Source organism: Pipra filicauda, unplaced genomic scaffold, assembly GCF_003945595.2.
Source record: "Pipra filicauda isolate LSUMZ 115617 unplaced genomic scaffold, ASM394559v2 scaffold23_size5868930_pilon, whole genome shotgun sequence".
Classification (NCBI taxonomy): Eukaryota; Metazoa; Chordata; class Aves; order Passeriformes; family Pipridae; genus Pipra; species Pipra filicauda.
This window is the reverse complement of record NW_024104354.1, coordinates 3,671,679-3,696,980: the sequence shown is the minus strand read 5'-3', so window position 1 is coordinate 3,696,980 and position 25,302 is coordinate 3,671,679. Positions and strand designations below refer to the sequence as shown.

Below are 25,302 nucleotides of genomic sequence, written 5' to 3'. Positions count from 1 at the left end.
GCCTGCATGGCCGTGGATGTTGTCACACCTTTTGTGTCATGCTCATGTAGAAGTAAACTCTTTTGTTTCATAACCTTCATAGGAGATAAGAGCACATAGTTTGAATTTAGAAAATACACTTAATCATGAGATGGTCATCCAATTTCTTAGGAGTCAGATCTGAAGCATGTCCAGAAACAGTACTGTTTGTGTTTTATAGAGTTTAACTCAGAAGTCTCTAGATGTCATGGAAGAGATTTCTGTTAGCTGCAGCCATCAACTACTTTGGTAGCTGTATAGTAAATGCGGGGACAGACGACTGTACATCTCGCCCAAGTGAAAACTGAAGGAAAACACCATTGGAGAGAGAGCAGGGAAGGAGATGTTTTAAATGTGTGTATAAGCCTGTCTGTGCATCTCCACTTTCCAGTGCTGATAGACAATGCCTGAACAGTTGGATTAGACTACATGCCTAACTTGTAGATGGATAGAGTGGGATAGATCCATTCCATAAAACTACAGTATTAGGTGGAAACTAATAGTATCACACCTTGGATTTGCATCTTTTGCAGGTCAGTTCAAGCTCTTCAAGATACTATTAAGGGAAAAACTCTACCAGCAGCTATTCTGTGGTAGTCAATTAATCATAATCTAGGTGAAATACAGATAGCTAATGAGCTATCTCGTTAGCTTACTATGTCATGACTGACATGATAGTATTTAAGAAAGATATAGTGCAATTATTTTTATTTATGAAATTGTATAAAACTCCACTACAGTTTTAAATACTGTGTTTATACTCCTGTACAATCAGCAGTCAGCTTCAAACATGATGAACTAGGGAAAAAAAAAAAAAGAAAAAACAGAAAGAATGAATCCTAGCATGGATCTATTTTTATAGAGTTGAAAATGTGTTGGATAATGAGACTGTGAGTAATAGATCGATTTGTTTACATTTTTTTCAAAGACATATTTTATGTACTTATTTGAGCACTATTGATTTAATGCATTATAATCAAGTTAGAGTAGGATGCTGGCTGTACTGTATCAAGAAGGAGCTCTGGCCTCACCACTAGCCACCTCTGTGCTTTTCTGGTTCTTCTTCTACAAAGAGCTAGAAGAGTTTTACAGTTTTGCACCATCTTAATATTTAGTTCTCTTTCTCTTCCCCTACCTACCCTTTTTATTGTTTTAACTACCTTTGCATACACTTAATACATATATTCCAACAAAATGCTACTTTGCACAATCCCCATAGGTACAGACTAGTACAGTGACTTAGTAAAGATAATCTAGTGTCTTCTATGATTAGAATAAGACCCCTCCCTGATCGTGAAGGAGATAGCTTTTAGGCTTTTTTAATCTGTAGAATATTTTTTTCTCTTCAATATCTCCTTGAGAAGATTATCTGACGCTGCCTTTTTGGAAGATTCACAAAGCTATGATTTTTGTTCCTTTTTCCCTCTTTTTGTCTTAACTTTGCGTAAATACTTCCTAGTTTATCTCCTTTCATTTGAACTAAAAATAAATCCAGCTGGAAAGGCTGGATGTTTGTTAGCTCAGTTTCTTAATCTTTGATTTCACATTCTTCCCAGTGCTTCCTCTTCTTGATCACAGTGAGCGACAGCACCATTCTATTGCACAAGCCTACAGCATGGGATGTTGCTGACTCCATCCCTTCTGATACAGCCCTTAGAGCATTTGTCCAAATTGTCCAAGGCATTCGTAAAATTCTTAATAGAAAAGGGGGATCTCCTACAGCTTTTCAGAAGCAGATGAGAAAATGCTGCCATTTATATTGAGTGGAGCTTACCAGGGGCCCTTCTGCACAGCTGACTGAAGTGAAATGATGCAATAGAGTGGAAAAAATTCTTTATTTGCTTTTGTTTTAGTTTTAGCCCTACTTGTGTTGCTGAAGGACCTGGTGATTACCGGTGTACTGCATGCCCACCTGGATATGAAGGCCAATACTGTCAAAGGTAGGATGAATGGGAAAAGAGGAAAGAGGGACAAAGAAATGCAGAATAGGCATGAAGGAGGCAAATGATTTTTGATACTACAAACATGTATTTACTAATGTTTAAATACAAATGCTTGGGATAAGTTATTTCCTCTTTACATGTTTTTAAAACTCAGCCAAAATAGGCAAGTTTTATGTACACTTACTGTAAATTGATAGTCAGTGCTATTGGCATGACCAATACTGTCCTAATCTTACTTTTTGATTTGTGAGCGGTTTTTTCCTATGGGCCTCTGAAGTTAAATCAAAAAATACAAAATTTATCTAAAATTAGATGCCATGGTAAGAGTGTATCTTGATGTCACTCATGCCTTTTGTTCTAGTGACTGTTGTGTCCTCATGGGCACTGACTGTGAAAGGAAGTTACATATTAACATATTAATGCCAAATTGCAAATTAATAACCTAAAGAGCAGCTGTTTGTTGTCCTATCCATAGCAACACTGAGATGATCAAAATTAGCAAAATTGTCTACTAGGAGATTTCACTTCTAATGCCAAATACAAGTGGCTAGGTCTATAGGCCAAATATTGATAATGGAGAAAGTGGGGATTTTTTGTCATATAATAGAAGTTTAACTGAAAACTGTTAAGGATATGGAATCACTTTTGCATATCCACTCCACCCAGACTGTTCCATGTCCTGGTTAGAAGTTATTATCAGTTTGTTGGACAGTTTGCAATATTTATCCCTAAGTCATGAAGCACCAAAGATTTTTTTTCAGTGGTTCATGAATATCCATATAAATTTTGTTTACGATATTGCCAAGTATTCATTGTGGTGCACTGCATCTCAGCTGACCAAATCTTGTTTTGTATTTGCAATGTCTAGATGTTCTTCTGGCTACACAGGAAACCCACAGATTCCAGGAGGCTCCTGCCAGGAATGTGAGTGTGATCCATATGGTTCTCTGCCTGTCCCCTGTGACGCTGTCACTGGGCACTGCACTTGCAAGCCTGGATTCACGGGGTGGAAGTGTGCTGGCTGTGAACATCGGCACGTGCGTGATGGCATGAGATGCATTTGTACGTATACTAATGTAATTTTGGATAACATCTGATTGTGTTTGTCATGTTTCAGAAATCCAAACCTGCTTGTTTAACAATGACTTTTGTGGGTGTCTTTGAAAATAATTGCCAGGTTTCTTACTACTTTGGCATCTGGTCTTTTTTTTACAAGCCTCCAGATGTTAGGAAAACTCCCAATACTTTTTAATATGCTCATTGTTAATTGACAACAAAATTTTGAAGGATTTCTTTTTGAGTTTGTTAAGTTTTGCTAAAGGTTGTCACCGCTGTTGCTCTTAGTGTATTTTTTTTGTGTTGTCCTAAATGTTTAACCAGCAATTGCAATACTCTATGCCATGAGTCACACACAGAGTTTTTATCAAAGTTTACTTTATCGTGTTGGTTCAACAACCACCCATTGAAATTTAAAAGATGTAAGGAATGACAGTGCAATATGTCCAGGAACAAAGAAGTTCCTTTGTTTAAAACAGAAAACTAGTAGCCTAACACACCAGTTTATATTTACAATATTGGTATCTTTGTCCTACGCTCAATTTTGATACAAAACATTATTGTTTGGATTTGTTTTTCTTGAAATTGGAGAGTGTTTTGTTTGAGTCTACAATCTCATATCCCATGATGTTGTACGTTTATATCATATACAAAAAACCAGGTAGCAAAATGTTTCTAAAACACTCTGAAATAAGGCAGTTTCCTCTCCTCCATTCTCCCCAGCTTTTGAAGGACTAACTTTGTGATTGTTTTTCCCCTTCAATGCCATGATTGTTCATTTTAAAGTAGAATACAGGTATAGTTTCAATAACTCCACAGTATATAATATTTATTAATCTGTGCATATTTGAATATATTGGCAGGGTACAATGAAGTGGTTTAAATGTTTTCTCTTTAATTGGAGCTTTTTCATGGAAGGGGAGGTGTATATGTGAGGGACACGTAACATCAAGGCAAATAGATGCCATCTATTTTTTTTTCTTTTTGCTTCCTCAAAGAATTTGTTCCATTTGTACCTCAATACCCAGAAGTGTACGGTTCTCTAATATTAAAATCAAGTAGTAAAGCAAAAACAAATTGCAAATATTTCAAAAGCAAATTGGAAAAATAAACAATGAAGTGCTAAAAATGTGTGAAGGCATCATATCAGTGAAGAATGAAATGCATGGCTTCTTTGAGTGGTTGAAGAGGAAGACATTAGGCACGTAGGGTCAAGGACTACACAGTGCAGAACATTTTTTCACTCAATTTAGTGGTTGTGATCAGCTCTCAGGCAGTCATCAGGGCTTAGCAACTAAGCTTTTAAGTGTGACTGTTGAGTTCAGTGCTTTTGCATTAGTCCCGAATCCCAGGCAGAGATTATAGATTACAGGGAATATAGACATAAATGCTTCTATTTCTATATTATTAACAATATGGCATTGATTCATCAATTCAAAGCTTAGTGTACTTAAGGGAAATAAAATTTAACGTCCTGCAGTGTGATGTAGTTTAGGACTTAATTCTGAACTTAAGCTCTATTTTAAACTACACAAAAATGACTGCAAGTAGAGTAAGTAGTCACTTTGCCAAAATAACTACAGTTTGGGTTCCATTTTGTGGCCTACATGCCAAGGAGAATTCAAGGAGAATTGTAGCTGTGAGTTAAGTCCATAAGTATTACAGCTAGAAAATTTTAAAATAAAGACTGTGTTTTCCAGAGTGGCATCTAAATGAAAATTACTTCATTTTTCAATATCCTGAATAGCTCTTTCATTATTTCCAGTATTAGCCAATGTTTCCAATCTCAGGCATGACTTAGTATGGTTTTGGTCTTTTACCTTATCAGTATTATGAAAAGTCTTTTGGATATCCAGGATGACAGTGTTTCATTGTCCAAAACAGCCTAAATGCAAGGTATCATTTCTAATGGTTTTCCAATTTGTTAATCAGACTATTTCACTGTGTGGATAATAAGGTTAAAAATCCATGCTGTGAATGGGAAAAGCTGTTTGCAGGTAAATCAAATTTTCCACCTTTTTGCTTTGAAATATGTGATTCTCTGAAATCTCTGATTTAGCTGCAACATATTCATGTGCAGGTGTTGAAATGTATCTATGCTATCTGTAGTGACATTTTTGCTTTAACTAGGTAGTCAGTTTTCACCATAAAAGCAGTCCATCACATGTGCATATGGACATTTCCTTTGACTGGTAGAAATGTGGATCAAATGAGAAGATTTCTTTTCTTTAGTCATAAAGATAGGAACCACCTATAGGAACATGTGGGAGGTGCTTTAAATCTCCCCTGTCACAGGAACTAAGCTGCTACTACTGATACCATTTCAATAATATCTCTGTCATAAATTGCAGAAACTGCAATTAAATATTTCATTAGACACTTTATGTCTATTTGCTCTTGTCATATGATTTTCCCTTTGTTTAAAGGTTCCTTGACTCCCGTATTACTCCAAATGTACCTTTGCTAATGCAGAGCAATACCCCTGACATAGCAGAAAATAAGGCTGATCAATAACCTTTGTAGCCTGTGATGGATACCGGAGCTGTGGCAGACAAAGGAGTGGGAATTTGCCCATGGTTAGCACTACCTAGTATGTCACAGGCTTCAAAGTGCAGCTATTGGTAGGGATTCATTACTGCAGCCCTTAATGTGCTTTAGTAGTCACTGTGCTGTGAAAGAACCATTAGAAACACCTTTTGGGGGAACCTCGAAGCTTTCCTTCCTTATTCTCAGAACACTGAGCTGTTCCAATCTGAATTTAATGCAGCTGAGAATTTGGTCCTGTATACAATATATTTTTACTTTCATATATCAGCCAATTGCAAAATACTAAGTAAATTCCCTTCTGACTCCAGTTGTAATGAAACCTTAATAGAAATAGTACTCTTAATGTACAGAAAATTAATGCCAAGAGCAGAATCCCATTTGCCTTCAATATTTAAAATGAGCCGTATGCATGTATCTACTTTTGCTTTTTTGTGGTCCCATTTCAGCTACTGCAATAGCATTGTACCTGTTAGAAATTTGAGGAACCCCTAGTTAGGTGGAAAAGTAGTCTAACTTAAAGAATATAGATGTAAATACAGGAACCCATGTTTGAAAAGGTGTAGTTGTAAATAATATAAGACATGATGTGATTAAGCTGCCCAATGTTAGTATATTTTAGTTCATATTTAGGAAAGTGAAATTTGATTTTGAATATTTAACAAAGAGTAACTGTAACAAATTTTTTGGCAAATTCTATAAAAGGTCACCACGCCATATAACCTGAAAACCAAATAATGCATATTTAAATCAAATTAGAGAGATATTTTAGCCAAAATATTGTAATGCATTGTTTTTTAAGTATAACATTTATCTTTTAACATAGCCCTTATCACAAATATTCTAAAGATTTTTAAGTGAAGATTTGCAGTGAAAAGATGGGGGGAAAAAAGCAAGAAAGCATGCATGTTCACTTAAGTGATCTATTTCTGATATAGCTGAAAATCTGTTTTACCGGGTTCTTACTGGCTTTTATCATAACGCTTCATTTTTCAGTTGCTTAGTGCATGCCACTTTTCAATACTGTGTTATAATATTATATTTTAGAAAGCTACTGGTAAAATAGAAAGTGAATATATTTTTCAAAAGCCACTGTACAAAGGGGAAGAGTTTGCTTACTGATGAATAACAACGGTAAGATAATTACAGGTTCTTGGCACAGAGAGCATTCGCTTCCCATTATATTCTTAGAACAGAACAATGTTGTTTTCTCTAGGATGCCATCAGGGAATGAAAAATTATATCCAAAAAGTAGATTTTTTAAAATAAGTAATACAAGAGTCTGGTCTACTACACATCATAAAAAATGTAATTTTTTTAAATTAAACTCTAAAAATTTTATTTTTTTCTAATTTTTTTTTTTTTTTTTATTTCAGTACAGTAGCTGGATTATTTGGCCAGCTAAAGTGACCATCTAGGTTGTCCTGTGCAGATATTCATAATACTCTGCTGATCAATACTTCCTTGTTGGACTCAAGGAATCCACTTTGTAGGCTCACTTTCCCTTCTCTTTTGAAACAGTCAGTTGCCAATTAAAAAAAAAAATAGTGATGGCTGCAAACTAATTTTAATAATGCTGCCAGAATCCTTGTATACTGTCAAATATGACAAAAGTTTTCCCAAATCTTCTCTAAGATTTTGAATCAAACCTGTAGCAATCATGCATTTTCTTAGATATAGTAATACCCTTGTGTATTTTTTATTATACCTTTTGACATTCCACTTCAATTGTAGAGTTTGTAGTACATAAAATGAAAAAACCTAAATTGCAATGTTATTGGAACAGTGACTGTGATCGCTACTGTGCCGTATTTAGGGAACAAAAGAATCCTAGTGAGAACTTCGAGGCTTTATTGTTATATGGTTCTATATCTTATGTAGCAAGTCAGAACTCACCTTCTGAATGCTTTCAGGGTATCTGTCATAACTACAATGGAGACTTGAAAAAAAATGGTCTTCAATATTTTGAGCTCTGTTGCAACACAAACTACAAAACCTTTCTGTGGATGTATGCATCTGTTGCAAATGTTCCTTGGGGTCAAGCAAAAGCCTGAATGTAAAGCAGTTGATGTGACCGAACAGGAAGCAATCATGACACAGGCAGATCAAACAGATAGTTAATTGTTAGCAGTTTTTCTTTAACTCAGTCTTATGGGAGGGGAAATAAAAAGACCTTAAGCCATGCTGCAGTCAAAAAGCTTTCATCTTTATGAATTTAAATATTCAATACTGGTAAAAGGAGAAAATGATATAGTGAGATTCCTTTAATACCAGGTCTAGCACATTTGCCACCAGTCCTGGCAGAATCAAGGTTTTCACTTCAAAACAGTGAATAGCTCCATGATATCAGCCCCTCCAAAGTCAGAACTAGGCAGAGATGGTGCCTCTGTCAGAAGCAGATCTTGAAGAATCCGTGAAGAGAAGCCTCTCCCAGCTCCTACACACTGCTTAATTCAGCAGGAGCTAGGAGCTTCTTCTTACGAGCCTTTACAGAGTGAGCTGAAAAGAAAGGTCCTGTGTGTAACACCATTTTTGTGATACGTGAGTTCCTGTGGAGTTTAGAACCACACACCAGTACCTTTCACCCAACTCAAACATTCTTTAAACTCAACTAGTACTGGAGTATTAGGACCAGCAGTATGTATCGGAACCAGCAAATGAGGATTTCTAAATTAGCAAAATCAGAAATAAACCTAAGTAGGTGCTTTAGACACGGATCTGGATCTGAATTTTCCTATATTTTGGAGACATATTGATCATGTAAGCTACCTGAAACCAGCAGCAGTGGTAAGGAAGCTAAAACTTTAAACTCTCTAATGGGGGTTCTATTTTCAGGGGCACAGGAAGGCTATTTTATTATTTGGTATGAGACTAGTGCCAAAATGGGAAAAATGAGGTAATAACTAACAGACTAATGAGCTAACAATAGTCCAACACTTTGTTGTGAGGCAACAGGAAACTAATACTGAAGAGTCACTGACTATCATAGGATACCACATCCTATCAGAGATTGCATGGTTGCTCTTAGACCAAAAATTACCTAGTCATAACACAGTCTTCTTAATCTTAACAGCAATGAATGTATTAAAGCAAAATTGTGTCATATAATCACTCAATTGGAGGAGTGATTATCACTCGTGACTCAGACATATGTTTCCTTTATTGTACATTATCTGCTCTTTGTATGATGGAATAAATGGTTAATGTCCATAAGCTTAAAAGAATTTCTTTCACATGCATACTTTGGAGATGCTTCTCACAAGAGGTAAGTCAAAATCCGTAGAGGAGTTATTTTGCATGGAAAAGTGTGATGAAAATGGAAAATGCAGTAATTTGCATTAATTGCTTGCTGGACTATTGTAATATTGATTGCATGCTTTGCCTCTTACATGCTTGCACTGCTATAACGTTCTGAATTTAGTGCTGCATTTGTTAATATTAGGCACAAATTTATCCTGACAGCTTTATAGATAGACACAGAAGTATTTAGTCTTGCAAAATATAATCACACTCTTTAAGTATTTCCCATAGCTACAGTACATTTCAGACTGCATATTGGAGTAGCTTAGTCCTGTCTCATCTGCTCAGCTGTGGTCTCACTTGATGCAGTTCCTCTTTTCAACCCAATTATTGTGCAAGAGGTGTTAATTTATACTGAATCCTCACTTAATGGTTTTTTACTCATTGAGAATACTTTTTCTCTTCATGAGCTGTTAATTTTTCTCTTATTGATGTGAATTGAGTTTGTCTTTACCACATAGCAAATTTTTAGCATTTTATTCCCACCCACTAAGAAAATTTTCCAGGGGAATAGATTTAGCTTGTTCTGTCAGTGAAACAATGTAGCAGAAGAAAACCCACAGCAAAACCCAAACAATAAAGACCAACCCTTTTCAAGTCCGAGATTGGTTTCTTTCATCCTGCAAAATGATTATCAGGTTTCCTTACTTTCTTGATCAGCTACAGAACAAATATTTGTTATTTAAAACATTGTTGGCTATAAAACTTGCTTTTCCTTTAATTCTCTCAGACTTCTAAAGGCAAGCACACCGATGACAAGAACTGGGATGTTAATAAGTTGAGGGGTGGGCATGGGGGGTTAAATTCCATGGAGAAGCATAAATCAGAATATATCATGCCCACAGTTATAGACCGCAGTTCTAGTGCAATTCAGCTTATGTAACAAAATACTGTGAAAAAGGAAGAAGTCTGCAAATGGAAGCAATGAAAATGCAAAAGGAAGTCTTAAAATAACAGTAGTATCTACCTTTCTGTACCCACTTCTTATTGCACCTTATTGCACTAAACCAGCATCTAACTTGTCTCCTTTTCAGTCGTCACAGGAGTTTCATGGTGTATTAAACTAGTTTTGGGGGTTTTGCCCCTCTGTGTTCAACTTGACTCTTTGCTGTATTGAACAGTCAGCCTACTGAATAAGAACTGTATTTAGGTAAATGAAAACTTCAAAGAACAGAAAAGATTTAATCTACATGAAGCATAGATTTCGGGGGGGGGGAGTAATTCTCTTTTGAAAACTACTTCTCTTTTCTACAAAAGCATACATGCTGCTTAGTGGAGGGCTTTTTATAGTCATTAAGCTGCGTATTTTTTTTGAAATAAATAATGACACAGTTGTAAAATTTTAGGTACAACCCTCCACATCTCTTAACATCACCAGTGAATTCATTGTTTCACAGTTTGCTTCATCTCCTGAGATGTTTAGGTTTGTCAGGTCTGCACAGAGTCTTTATGCAGGGAAACAGGTATTCCCACAACCCTGTTCTAAAGGATGAAGAATTCTCTGTCTGCAGAATAAATGATACAGGATGAGAATTTCTTGTGATAATTAATCGAAAGCAAGGGGAGGACAAAGGCAAACTCCTTTTGATATATGCAGCACACACCAGTATTTTTCTTGCTGAAGGATATTTGCCAGAAAGGAAGCATACGTGAAAATCTTATAAACTGGTTAGTGAAAAGAGGTAGGGAAAAGCAATTTTTAAAAGAAAACTATCAATATTTTTACCTGTATGCTTTCAACTGTCTGCATTACAAGTTTAGCATGCTTGGCCATGCTGTTATATGAAGTATGTAAATTGGAAGATTTTTTTAGGTTTTTTCTTACATTCAAATCCATAAGCATACTGTGTTTCTTACAGCGCTCCTTAGATTTTCCAAATTGTCTGTCCACTTTTCTCAAACTTCATCCAAATTGCCTATCTAATTTAATATTATATTGACCAGTCCATATGGACAACATAAATTATTTCCTTTTTTTTTTTTTGTGAGGTAAGCCTTTTAATTTTGCTCTTTGTGTTTTATATTAAACTGTCCCATTACCAAGTCCTAAGCAATAACGCCTTTCCTATTCCCTAGCTGTTGTTTCCATTTTTTCTCACTCTACACTTTTGGAGTAAATTATCTGAAATTAGTGTTACCTCTCACAGAATTGTATGTGTGCCATATAATTTCTAACTCAAACATATGTCTTAAATGTTTAGCAGGAAGAAATAAGCTTTGGTTGTTCTTCCCCCAGCTTGTGATGATAAATGCACAGGACTCCTTCTCAATGACCTGGATCAGCTAAACCAGATGATACTGAGTGTTAACCTTAGTGGTCCACTGCCTGCTCCATATAAAATGTTACATGGTTTTGAGAACATGACGCAGGAATTAAAGGTATGTTCACAGTATTCACATACATAAATAACCGGGCTTCAGTACAACTGTACTTGAATCTGTTCAAACATACAGACTGAGTAGATTCAAGGAAGAAGAAAAATTCAAGATTTAATTACTTCAGACTTGCTTTGGTTGATAAGTGTTACCGTTATTTATTTTTACTTACTTCAATAATTTATTTATCTTGCAGCAGTAATTTCTGTACATATGTTCAAGGAATTATACTGCAAGCACAGAAAAAATAGTGTTTATACAAATAAAATGGTTTTTATGCTGGTGGTCCATAAAGTGGTTATGTATTTTATATACTGTATGTTCCCTACCATACTTACAAGTTCCCCACTAAACTATGTAAAGTTGTCAAGATTCCTGAGAAAAGTCTGTTGGATGAATGTGACACAAAAGTCAATGACAAAAGGGATTGCATACTGTAGTGAAAAGGAAATGTTTTATGCTTCTTCTCTATTTGAAAGCACCAAAATCTATTAAATATGGATTTTTCACTCTCCCATCTTTTTCCCAACAGCATTTACTTTCCCCTCAGCGAGCACCAGAGAGATTTCTTCAGCTAGCACGAGAAAATCTGGATACACTGGTGACAGAAATGGATGAACTACTGACAAGAGTAAGTCTGTGATCACATTGGGGTCTATGGGTTTGGTTAAGGCTGCATAATGACAGAAATCTTCTGAGTATGAATTAAACATGAATGAATAGATGAATTATAAGTGCTTCTCACTCTCAGTGTTTGAAATGGCAGCAAGTCCTCTAACAACCTCTTTTTGTGGGCCAATACATTGAGACATATTTTCTACAAAACTTCATAATAAGGTAAGAACACTTTATCCTGCCCATGTGGAGCATTCAAGAATGAGCTTATCTGGAAAAGCTGACACTAAAGAGGTACATGAGTTTAGTTTTAAATATCTAAGTTAAATTTTCTAGATTTTATTTATGAGGATAGTTAATCTTCTGGATTTTAATAGTTGTCTTATGTACTCTATTGCAAAAGTTTTATTTCACACAGACCTCATTTTGGTCTTTAAAGACAGTCTTAGAAAATAAATTGTGCCACCTAGTGGAGAAAAAATAGGAAATGAATCAGCCTCAATACAACTACAGCTGTCCAAGGTACATTGGTGTGAGGGACTACCAAAAGTCATCTTTGTAAGTTGAAAGAGCCAAAAATAAGAAAGATGTGGAGTACTTTAGTGATGAATATTCACCTCGGAGAATTACATAAACTCCATACAGTTTTAGCATCATGTCTTTAAATTGTGCATGGCTTACAGATCTAAAATTCTCAGAGAAACTATTTCTTTGTGTGGATTTTACTCAATTTTGAAATGAGTATTGGGTAAGAAAGCATCTGTACTGTGTTTGCATATATAGTCCTGTATTTGTATGTCTGTACACGCATACACACGTGCATACACAAGTATCTATCTATACATACTCTCTTTGTGAGAAAGCTTACTTTTCCACTTCTCTTTGATCTTTTACTTTTCTGCCAGAAATAACTGTGGTAGTTTTAAGTCTAGCTGGATTTTTAACTTATGTTAGCCCTACAAGCAGGTGAGGTTATATTTCTTCTATTAAGATTTCTCAGTCTTAGGCTAAGATAATTTTTTTCCACTTGTAAAGTTGTTCTTTTTAATATGCTTTTCCAATTGCCCCTGTAGAGATGATCTAAAATAATGTTGCAAATTCTGACCTTCTGTAGACTACTCTTGGAAGCCAAAGTATATCGAAGGTGTGATCTTAAGGGAGTTATTGTAGTGGCCACATTATCACCATGGTTGCAATGACTAAGAAGCCGTATGATTTCCAGTTATCCTTACAGAGAGTTGTTAATTGGATTGGAGTAGTTTGTTTTGTTTTGTTTTTTTAATTTGGGGACTGGCAACAGGTGGCAGGTCCTACCTTTATCTTTCTATGTTTGTAAATAGGGATAATATTCCAGAAAAAGTGTGAGTCCTGATGTAGTATGTTCAAGTCCATTTCTGAATGAACATGGCTAGCACTTGGACTACATAGTATAACCATAGATACCAAAATTCTTACCCGTATCTGATTTGCAAGCTTACTAAATTTTCAAAGTGAAACCAGTAGTGATGAGGAAAAAGGTTGATGAGGACTGGCGAGGAGACTATTTCCATGAAAAAAAAAATCTAACTATTTTAAGATAAAATATAGAAGCCAATAATATTTAGTCACTACAAAACCTTTGGGGGTTTTGCTTCCTTGTGGTAGCTTTTCAACCAATGATCTCTTACTTCAGCACAGCATTCCTTTTCCTTTTTTCACATTGTTCTTCACTTCATTTACTTTGCCATATAGAAGATCCTCACATCTTTTTCACACTAATTACATTCACATGTACGCATGCATATTCCCACACCTAGCACCAGGGGCAGACCCAAGACTTCAGTTCACTGCATTTCATCAAAACCCCCACTTCCCTTCTAATAGGTACCTTCAGAGCCCTCATGAAGGGCAGGGACCAGAATCACTCATCTTGGTTGAAATGCTTCTTTTGTCTTTGTAAACTTTTACATTTCTCCCATACCACTGAATTTCTCAAACTTGAATATTTATGAAAGCAGTAGCAGAGGCAACTTAGTTTGCCATATCTGGAAGCATTTGGAGGGAGAGTCAAGAACTTCCATCTGTAGAGTTCTGTGTTCACTCCTCTTTATGTGGTCTGCAGCTCATTAACTGGAGAAATTCCTATAAGGCAACCCTCCAGATGCCATCCAGAGGAGTTTCTTATATCTTAAGACCTCAAATTAAATAAACACAGAAACAAAAACAAACCAAGAATGTGTGTATAGTTGCTAATACTTGCTAATAGTTTAAATTGCTCAGTGTTTACTCCAGACTGGGACAAGGCTTTCCATAAAACTTCCATCACTAAGTATAAGCTGTGGACATCACCTAAGTGTGTTCATACTTTCTTTACTGTATTTCCATGCTAGGAATCTCCTTATGCCAAAAAGTCTTACATTTGTCCAAACTCGTTGAAGATTCATTCCAAACCCTTTCTCTGGGTCCAGTCTGCCTGACCCTTATTGGTCCCTCAGAAAGAGTTTATCATGCCTGTTTAAACTATTAGAAGATACTGAAAACTGACCATATAGAAATGGTGAATTGTAGTAAATTGAATATGTAGAAAATTAATAGGCCCTTATTAACAAATGAAAACATTTAATGAACTGTGGAATGGCTAGGTACAGTGTGAAGGATTTTCACCATTTAATTTGGTTCTGGAGTTAAAGCTAGACCAGATAACGAAGTGAAAGGTTATTTTTCAACAAAGCAAATTATGTCAAAATGCAGAAAGCCTTCAGTGGACCTGAATGGGATTTAAGTACTAAGGAGAACTGTCACTGAAAGGAAATGAAAATTGTTCAATGACAGATTAATTTGCACAAAAATGTAGTACATTCTATTCAGTCATAAATAGAGAGGTTAAAGTGGCCAATTTGAATTAACATGATTGTGGAAAAAGTAATCAAACCTAAGAAAGGTATATATAAGTTATAAAATGCCATTTGTAGCAAAGGACTTAAAGATGTTATAAAATATAATAAAATTCAATATGAATATTCCAAGCAAATAAAACCCAAAGAATAAAAGGCTGCTTGTGGAGGATTTGACAATAAATAATAAGGTATTCTCAGTTACATGAAGAATTAAATTTCATCAGAAATGCCAAGCAGTGTTAGAGAAGTGGTCCATCAAGACTGTTTTGAATTTTTGCCTTTTTCCTATCCCATTGCCTCTTACAGCTCACTGGGAGAGTATTTTAGTTCTGTATCCAGGCAGATAAAAGGGGGTTGTAAATCTTAGAGGAAGTAATCAATAGTATGATTAAAGCTGTATAAGTGTAAAAATACGTGTTTTTCTACTGATGTAGGGATACAGTAGAACAAACTTTCCCTGGTCTGCATTGCTTCTTAACTCTTCTTGTATATTCTATTTACCTGAACCATTTTCATATAAATTGCTTTCAGTGTAACTACTCTGATGTAGCCCAAAATTGTGAGTGGTATGATAATCCCAGGGATTTCCTTTCAGAAACCCAGATGTCCTGATGTATCTTGAGGGTTTCCATCTAGAAGCTAATCAGGCAAATATAAATGTGTTTAAGTGCTACTATTTCTCTTAGATTATTATTGAAATGGAGAGGGGGGAGAGGGATGGTGTTGTTGTAGCAGAGAAACATTTTGTGCAGTTCAAGTCAGGGAAAACTTAAGCTCAATTTTGAAAAATTGACCTCCTAGCCATTTCACAGAGACAGAAGAGAGCATAATGCCCTACTTCAAGTTGTTTCTTGGGAAGGCAATCCCCAAAGAAAAAAACTAGGGTGTTGGGGGTTTTTGTTGGTTGGTTGGTTGGTTGGAGGGTTGTTTGTTTGCCTGCTTGCTTTACAGTACAGATCCACAAGCTTTGTTGCTTGAAATGGTCAGCTTCTTTATAATAAAAGTGGGTCCCTTTTGTAAATTGGGACCTTGAGAGCTAAGTAGAGTGTCTTAAGATGACTCCTTTCCTCAGCATTTTTTCTCAGGTCTGCAGCAGATGTCTGTCTTCCTGCTGCTGCTGTGATGCAATAAAATTATAAAGCATTTAGTTACACACAGCTAAAATTTTACTGAGCACCCCGGTAAACAAGCACCTTCAAGCATTAGAGCTGAAAAAAACTACTATTTTTTTCTCCCATTTTCTTGTTTTAATTAATGTATTGATTTAAAGTTCTTCTTGCTTATTGTCATGAACTGTCTCTTTGAGAACACCTCCAGGGAAGAAGAAAAGAGGTCATGGTACCTGCTGCACTTTGTCAGTCGAAAAGTACGCAGTTGCGGAACTATGGAAAATATTCCCTGAAGAATCTATTAAAAGGTTCCAAACAACATTTCTTTAAGCAAATTCAGTGGATAATTTCATCCTGTCTCCCTTTGTGTGCTTTGCACACATGTGGGTTTCTAGGAACCTAAAATAAAAGCCTTTCAATTTCCATTTAAAGGAAAAGGTAATAAAATTTGTGTTCTTGAACAGAGCATGTAATTTCCCAAGCATCTGATCAATACTTTGTTGATTGCCTCTGGCCTGAGGAAAGTTTTGTATATAGATTCAGCCATTAGGAATATAACATAGTACACCCCTGTCCTGTTCATTAATTATCTTTCTCCTGAATTTGGATCACCAGGCTACCAAGGTGACAGCAGATGGTGAGCAGACCAGGCAGGATGCTGAGAGGACTAATGACAGAGCGAAATCTCTTGGACAGTTTGTCAAAGGCATTCTCCAAGCTGCCGAAGGTATTGGAAAAAGAAATATTGCTGGTTGTTTCTCAGGAAAAACTGGACGATGGTGGAAGAGGGTCAGAGACAATGAGGAAGATTTTATTCACTGAGAAATGTCATGTGCTTTAAATGTCGAGTGAAGAAAATGCAGTAAACTATCTTCAGATTTTTTTTCAAATCTGTGTATGCATTTTATATAAACAGTTAGGGTATTAGTAAATATGAACAAAGACAGAATACTGAGTATGTTTCTTCAGGATATTTGCAGTCATTTGAAGAACTATTATGATGAAGTAACTAACAGGGCTTAGCTTTTGTTTATTTTCAAAGCAGTCAAAAATATGTACTGGTAAAGAAATTTGATGTAATTTTAGCACTTGGTACATTAACACTTCATCTTAATTCCCCAACATTACTTCAAAAATGTACTACTACTTCCTGTTAAGGAACATCTGCTGCTTGGTATTTGCAAGTGACTCTTAACCCTACCTAAGCAGTGGCATGGAGCCAAGCCCTCTCTCTCTCTTCCACAGACTGATCCACTACACTTACACTACAGTAAATAATTAAGAGAAAAAATATTGCAGATGGCTTTGAGAAGCAAGACCTTTGAGAAGCTATTAAGTATGATAATGGCTGAAAAATATGAAAATAATTGGCAATTACAGGCAGGTTTTTTTCTTTGAAAAATACTTAACAGTTCTTTCCTCCTTAAAAGTTTCACTGCAGTACTGATTTCAGTAGCTATGCTTCTGAGGGCCCATTTCATTGAAAGGGAAAGCTTTCACTTTTGTCCAAGTGCTATAAAATACATTTTATATTGCCTTTCATGTAACACATAACCATACATGCCCTGGAGCTAAACTGAACAGTAATTTAGGGTATCTTTAGGACTTGTAGCTTTGACACGAAAAAAAATGTGGAAAAAGCAACAAGAAAAAGTGAACAAGTTTTCAAGAATTTTTTTTAAACAAAAAAACCTTGCTCCTCATATTTCAGGATGAATTTGGAATGACAAGAGCAAAACCAATTCTTTTACTCAACAAAGTTTATGCCCAGTATTTGGAACTAAACAAAAATTTCCTCAAGCAGTTTTAACAGTAGGAAATACAGGGTTAGAAAACATTGAGGTGGTGAAATAAATTTATGCAGTATCTTAGAAGTAGGCAAAGACTTTAAAATCAATGTATTTGCCTAGTGGCCATGTTAACATTCTAAGAATACATGAAATACAAGAATACAGGACTGAAAGATACCTCCTGGGTTAAGGCATCCACTCGCCTGTTATCATAAACTTTCTAAGCCTCACCTTCAAAGTAGTTTCCACGAATACACACAATCTGAAGAGGAGGCAGTTTCAGTACTCTTCATAACTACAATCCTTCACATTTCTAGCAAAAAATATTCATGTTTAGTTTATCATCGTGGGTTCTTTGTCCTTTAGTTCAGATAGATATTTTTTTTTCCTCTCCCTAGTACTTCTCTTCCTTCTCCCACACCCAGCTATGATTGTAGAGAGGAATCATATTCCTCTTTGACCCCTTTCTTTCTAGGCTGAAACACAGAAAAGAATATTGTCCCAAATCTCCTACTCACCTTCATGAAATTTGCCTTCCTCTGTTCAAAATTATGTCCATGTTTCCTGACCACAGGTAAAAAGCGAGCAAAGAGGTTTCTTCAGTGTCTTGTTCTTCAGCAGTAGTAAAACCTGCCTTTGTCAGCTCTCCTAATAACGTCCTAATAACTTTTTTTTCACAGTTGGGTGCCCTTGGAGATTCATAACACAGCTATGTTTTCTCATTCATATCTTTTATCTAGCTGACAAAACTCCTTATTAAATGTGAGCAGTTTGTAGTGATTTCTTCTAATTACCATACTCTGATCGTTGATCCATTTCTACTGAACTGATTGCTGACTTTCTGAACTTCTGAGTATCTGTAACTGGTTTTCCCCCTTAACTATGGAACTTCCCTGCTTTGCACTTCCTTGCATTTGTCTGTGTCAATGCACACAAATCTTTTACCACCACTGGACTCTGAGATTCTGATAGTTTCAGTATACCAAGATGCCAAAAAAAAGATTTTTAGGAGAAGAGAAAAATGGGGAGGAAGGATTAAACTAGGTATAAATTTTCCTGAACTAAGGAAGGCTTAGGTAACATATCCATTTTCTCTTTTAAGGTAAATATTCAGGGAGGTTAAATTCCCATTTATTTATTCCAGAATTAAAAAATTAATATGTATCTATTCCTTGCCTGAGGTAACTCAGTAATGATACTAAGTATGCAGAAGTGATCCACAATTCATTTGAGCAAAGTGTAGTCTTTTCCAGACCTCACTACCCCACACACTTGATTAAAGACACAAATCTCACCAACTAATCAAAGACATCATTAGATAATAATTTTCTTCATAATTGTCTCTGAACCTATGCAATGCGTAGATGAAATTCAAAGTTTGAAAGACCAATTTTACTTTCTGCAATTAAAGATTTAATTTAAAATATTCAGAAATACCCATGTGACCATGAATGGTACCATTTTGTAGAAATCAGTTACTTGGGAGCTCTGTACCTATGATAGGACAACAATACTTTTTAAAATTGAAGATGGAATTGATAAATGACCTAGTTGCTTCTGAAAGTGTATATTCTAATATATTGTGGTGTGCTGTGGCAGAAAGATTTTAGACAGTCCTTGAATGTGATGCCATGTATACAGCTTTATCACACAGGAATAATTCAGCTGTTCCAAATACATAATGTGTTTACAGTATACCTTCACATATTCCAAACTTCATACTCTTCCATTTCTGGGTATCTGGTTCTAAACATGAGTGGGTTTAGACATCTGTAGGTGTCTTTCACTCCTCTCTCCTTCATTTTCCAAGATTTCACAGTTGTTTATTCTTCTTAGTAGTAAGTCTGAATGCTAAAAGTGACATACATTGAAGTTCTCCAAAAGTAATTTAAATCTAATTTTCATTGCTTGTACTGCCTGCTCCTTAAATCTATGAGCAATATAGCAGATTATCTTCTGCTCTTTTGAAGGTTTAGTGCAAATTCTTTCTTTCAGGAGGAGGAGAAGGGGAGCAATGTATTTCTTATCCTGGATATAGAGACTTCTTCACTTTAATTATTGTGTTTAAAAGTGAACTATAATAATAGGTTTGATGAAACATATATCACTTTCTCATTTGTTACTGATCATTGGATTAACCATCCTTTATAATTCACGGCAGGAATAAGCAGTGCAAGTTGCATTCCACTTGCTGATAGAGTTGATGGGCAGATACTTAAAGCCGCTCTGTTGTTAATTACTAATTCCCTACATAAATATTTTGGTCTCCTGCAGCTGCAAATGAAGATGCTATAAAACTGAATGAGACACTCAGAACTCAAGATGAGACCTTGGAGAAGAGTCTTCCAGAACTGCAGAGGGAGGCTGAAAGAATAATCACAGAGATGAGAACTAGAGAGTTCAATATGCAAGAAAGAATAGCTCAAGATGAATTAAAGTAAGTAGAGGGACCTCAGTCTTCCACCGCCTAGTAATAATATCTGACTCTTATAAATGTGATTGTCATCTTTTCCAATCAAGTGTTTGAGCTGGGGCTTACAAAAATGTGATGGAAGGCAAAGTCAAATGCTTCAAATCTGTTAAGGTAGCATTTGCATTTTTGGAAATGCTTACATATGTGGAATACAATCCCTAGGAAATTACTTCTCTGTTCCGCAGGTACCAGCAACATTTCTAGTTGAATTCTAAGCAATTTTTCTCAGTTTGGTTTTAGCTTCTGCTTCAGACCTAATGAATGGCTTTTGTACTAAAAAGCTTGTCTAGAAGTTTGGGGGTTTTTTTCTGGAAAACTAGTTGGTCTTATAAAAGTATCTGTCTTCAAAGTTTGTCCAACAGAGTAGACATTCAAAAGGATGTATTTTGCCATGTATAGAATAGTATAGATCAGAATATCCCATCTCTGTGGCACAGTTCAGAAGTTTAACCAAACCAGGGTTTGGTTATTTAGTTACCTCTAAATATAATAATAATAATTATATGTACAATTATATTTGCAGCTGTTTATAAACATTTTGCAAAATGCTAAAAACTGATCCAGAAAAATACTTGGCTTGATGTTAAAGTTCTGGTAATCTTTTACTTCTGTATGAGTCAGACCAGGCATATTTCTAGAGCTAGACTTTGCTTAGCACTTCACCAGAGCAAACAACTAGCAGAGAATCCAGCTGAGGAGCTACCTGGTCCATTGAAGTTGTGATGGCTCAGAAAACTCTCTGGGATAGAGTTATTCTGGCCTGAAAATGTCAGTTATCAGGTGTGTGCATACTTTAAGGAGACGTAAACAGAATACAAGATTAGCTAAGAATTCCAAGCAGTATACAATCAGATTTGCACTGGCAATCTTAGACTTTATAAATCAGATTATTTTCTGGAAATCCCACCAGTACAGTATTTCTTCCCATAATGCTGATGGCTCTGCTTTCTGTTCTCTTGAGAAAGAGTATATTGCAAACTTATTTTTCAGCAATGTTTTATTGCATTTTCATCTGATGCCACTGAGCCTCTTCTGTGCCTTCTCTACTCACGCACAGAAATCAACTAGGAAAAAGTAGAGATGAGAAAAATTTAGCCAGAGCTTTTAAAGCGCTGCCTGCAATTTTAGGACAGGCTGGATAAGAGTCTTCCTGACAAGGCATTTTTAGTTCTCAAATACTACAACCAACATGAACTGTCGGCCTACCATGAAATCATTTCCTATTCTAACCCAATAACTAAAGTAGAAAATGCAGCAGGGCTTTTTTGAGGGAAAAAACTTCTCTTTCTCTTCTACTGTTTCTGAAATGTCCAAAGCAGGTGTATAAATTGCTTGATAAAGGAATACATTTTATACTAAGAGATACATGAAAATGTTCATTGATTTCAATAAAAATTGTAGGGTTTATCTTAAGGATATGGTTATCTCTTTATAGGCACTCATTGAGATCCAAGAAATTTTGGCAGTGAATTCAACTGAAACAAAATTAGTCACTGTGGATTACAGGGTAGGAAGGAAAGGACCCTAGATAGTTTTCTGCCTCTTAAAGAAAAATGTTTTCAAACTGTTTAAATAATGTAGTAAGATAGTGGATAGGATACATTCTTCAAGGAAAAAGGAAGAAAAATTAATCGTTCTTAGAACTCTGTAGGTATGCATGCATGTGTGTGGATTGGTATGTTCATGTATTTTCTACAGACTCATTTAGAAACATTTACTTTTGAATAAATTAGGGGTCTTGCAAGTCTCATGATCACTTTGAAGTAGTTAATCATGTGTACTCTTTGCTGAGATGTCTTTTGGCAGTGATTGTATTCTGTTTTCAGAATTCTGACCAAGAACAGAATGACAAGATTCAGGGGATCCTCTCCTATGTTTTCAGTGAATTCTCAAAAGTTAAATAAAGAAGACAAATAAAGTAAAGTTTCTTGCTTTCATAGATGGCACAACTTCTCTTACATATGCATTTTTCCATTAGTTTCCTTCAAACTTTTCAAATCCAACCTGTAATCTGATTGCCTAAGTGTACTGGAATGGCACATTAGTCAATAATTTTTCTCTAAAAAGAGCATGTTAGAAACACACCAGTTGCTGTTCTGAACTGCCCTGCTTTTCACACTTAAGAAATTAATCTTTCAATATTTTATAACATTACTACATATTTTCTCAGATGCCACTGAGTTGCTATCAAGGGATGCTGGGAGCCAGAATTCTGTCTTTCTATTTAGTATGTTGAATAGCTTTATTTTTGTGTGACTTTTTCTTTTATGAATTTGTCTGATGGCTTTTGAGCCTCTGTGAACTTCTATCACTTGGTTTCTTGTAAGAATGAATTGCATAACTCAGCCATACAATGTTTTAAGATACAACTCCTGTGTTTTGACATTGCTTCCTGATATTTTCATTTTTGATTTTGGAGAGACATTGAACAGTTGATCACTTTATCCATGCTATTCATGATGTGACAATCCTTATTTCTTCTCCATATAAAACAATTCTAACATACTTAGGCTCTCATATACAGTTGCCAGTGGGTTTTAGTCATTCTGTCATCAGTTTCTAATCTTTTTTTGTTCCCTTGCACTCATTTTGAGGATCCAGACCATACAGCATTCCAGCTGTTAGGCCAGATCTGTGGCTGTTTCTTCTAACAATTCAAGCATTTTGTATAGTTTTATTTTTTTTCTAGGACGGTATCCAGTGAAAGTAGCACAGCTTAAATGTCCAAGAGAGTATTTCAAGAAATGTGATGCAGTCCAGTCACACAGTAATTCTGGTACCTAAAGCAAGGGATTACATGGAACACCTTGCCTCATACTTCATTAGAAAGGGCAGAGGGAAAAATGCACAACAGATCAATATGGAAGTGTTATCTTTAGATCCAAGGAAGAATTTTATGGTAGACTATTGGATGGATAAGTAGAGTTTGAACTGTGCTTTGAGGCAAGGGAATAAAAAGGAAATCCATCTGTCTTGTAATGTTTCTCCACTACTGCAGAGTCGTCAGGGTATCAAAATTTGCCAGAAGTGTAAGAGAGGAGCTTCTTATACAAAGAATGTTGGAGGACGTATGGGAGAAATCTTGAATTCCTTTCTACACTTCTGAGGCAGGGTGTCAATACCGGGATTTAGTTTTTGATTAAATATTTTGTCCTCAGAAGTTGCAAATTCACAGTTTGAATATTTTTTTTTGTCAGAACCAAAGCCAGAACAGACAGGGGAACAAAACAATCCATCTCAGAAAATCTGAAAGCTAAGATAACAAGTTTACTTTCCTTGGCTTCAGTTCAGATCCTTCATCTAAATTATGTCTAGTGTCAGCATACCTTTTCCACTTTTCAGATATTTTTGGTGTGTGTTTATTTATGTGTTTATTTTTAGAAGATTCCCTAATGAATGGACTACAGGCAGGCCAAACTGCAGTTTTTCAAAAAATACAGTTCTTATTTTCCACACTTGGTCATAATGAAACCGGTAGAAAAACTTAATCTGTTCTAGGAGGAAGTCTGATAAATTTCTTCTGTAGTTATTATCTATCCTACAGATTCCTGTTTACTTAGGATTTTTCTTATCTCCAGAACATCATTTTGGAACTGCCTGAAGTGCCTCTTTTTTGCTTTCTGTCCTTGACATATCATTGCATTAACACAGTGGTATTGCATTAATGAAACTGATCCCATGGCCTGATATCACAAGTACTCCAGTCCAGTAAAAATATCCCAGAATTTATTTAGATAAGCAAAATTCTTGGCTACTGGAAGTCATAAATCCAAGGATCCTGGTTTTTTCTTTATTTCACCAGAAAATATTTATAATTTTTGACTATCTAGTCTAAAGCAGTTGTCTGCTCAAAGAAAACTTGAAATCAGGCATATCTACATATACTGCTCAGTTCAAGGTAGGAAACTACTTTGTGTCGCGTATCACATTAATGTGAATGAATGAAACCTTTTTGAGCAGTTGAAATGTTTCAGCAAACCTGACTTTGCTAGTGAGATCTCAAGAATGGCAGTTTAACCCCCCCACAAAAACAAACAAACAAACAAACAAACAAACAAACAAAAAAAAGAAAAAAAAAAAAAAAAACCAAACCTTAAAGATCATATTCAATGGTAGATATTTGAATAAATAGGACCTCAGTGGCATTTAAAAACCTCCTTTAAGAAAGGCCTTAAGAACAACTTTCACTTCACTTTATTAAACATGTGTCCTCTGGAAAATTACATTGAGATTTAATTTAGAAATCTATTTCATTTGCCTATTATTAAGACTATTCAGATTATTGAATTATGAATGTGAACTTGGTGTCTTCTTGGGTGGTGTTGTATTGCAGGAATGCAGAAGATCTTTTGGACAAGGTGAAGAAATTATTTGGTGAGCCCAGTGAGAAAAATGAAGATCTCAAAAATGAGGTCCAGGACAAGCTAGCAAACTACCACACCAAAATCGATGATGCTCAAGATCTGCTACGAGAAGCTGCAAGTAAAATTTGGGAGGCTGATCGTTTATCTGCAGTCAACCAAAAAAATATGACCATACTAGAGGTGAGTGCTGACAAGTTTTATCCTTGATTACTTGGATTCTGATTAAAGTTTGAACCTTTGCATGATTAAATCTTGAAACAAAAACATAAGCAAAAATATTATTAAAATATAACTATATCTGATGTAATTTAAAGGGAACATGAGAGAATGCCTTGGCTTTTAAAAGTAGAATTACTCCCGAGCTTTACTGAAATAAATGTTATGTGGAAGGTTCCTTGGATTTATTATGCTGGGGGAAACTAAATTCATCTCAGTATAAATAGTCATGTAAAAATCAAGTCGTGTGCTCAATATTTAAACAGGAGTTCAATTAAAATCTTTGCTGTCATATATTTGCTTCTAGAAAACTTACACTTTCATCTCCCTCTCTAACCCCTGTGAAGGAGACTGAAGGGGGTATGTGGATATTACAGAGTAATAAATCAAACTCTATCCTCTGTAGTTAGTAGCTGTTATAAATGATCTCACTCATAGAAGAGGGGTCTGCTTGTGATTTAATTTAAATTGCAGAGACTTAAAGAGTATATTATAATGCACATTAACAAGCATTTAACCGAGACATAAAGAGCCGAGTCAACTAATGAAGATAAATGTTTCAACTGTGTTTGTATCTCGATGAGCTTTCAGCTCCAGTACAGTATGAGGTTAGAGTTCTGAG

At 35.6% G+C, this 25,302-nt stretch overlaps 1 protein-coding gene across 2 annotated transcripts in view; it reads left to right on the top strand.

The window, feature by feature from the left end:
• The window catches only part of LAMA2 (laminin subunit alpha 2), a 289,789-nt gene that overhangs the window by 189,037 nt on the left and 75,450 nt on the right, over positions 1-25,302 (top strand). For both annotated transcript variants that reach the window (XM_039381758.1, XM_039381756.1), the window contains 7 exons: positions 1,872-1,958; positions 2,830-3,023; positions 11,098-11,240; positions 11,770-11,868; positions 16,453-16,564; positions 19,902-20,064; positions 24,434-24,644. In XM_039381758.1, coding sequence (XP_039237692.1) covers positions 1,872-1,958; positions 2,830-3,023; positions 11,098-11,240; positions 11,770-11,868; positions 16,453-16,564; positions 19,902-20,064; positions 24,434-24,644 — 1,009 coding nt within the window. The remainder of the gene's footprint in view (positions 1-1,871; positions 1,959-2,829; positions 3,024-11,097; positions 11,241-11,769; positions 11,869-16,452; positions 16,565-19,901; positions 20,065-24,433; positions 24,645-25,302) is intronic.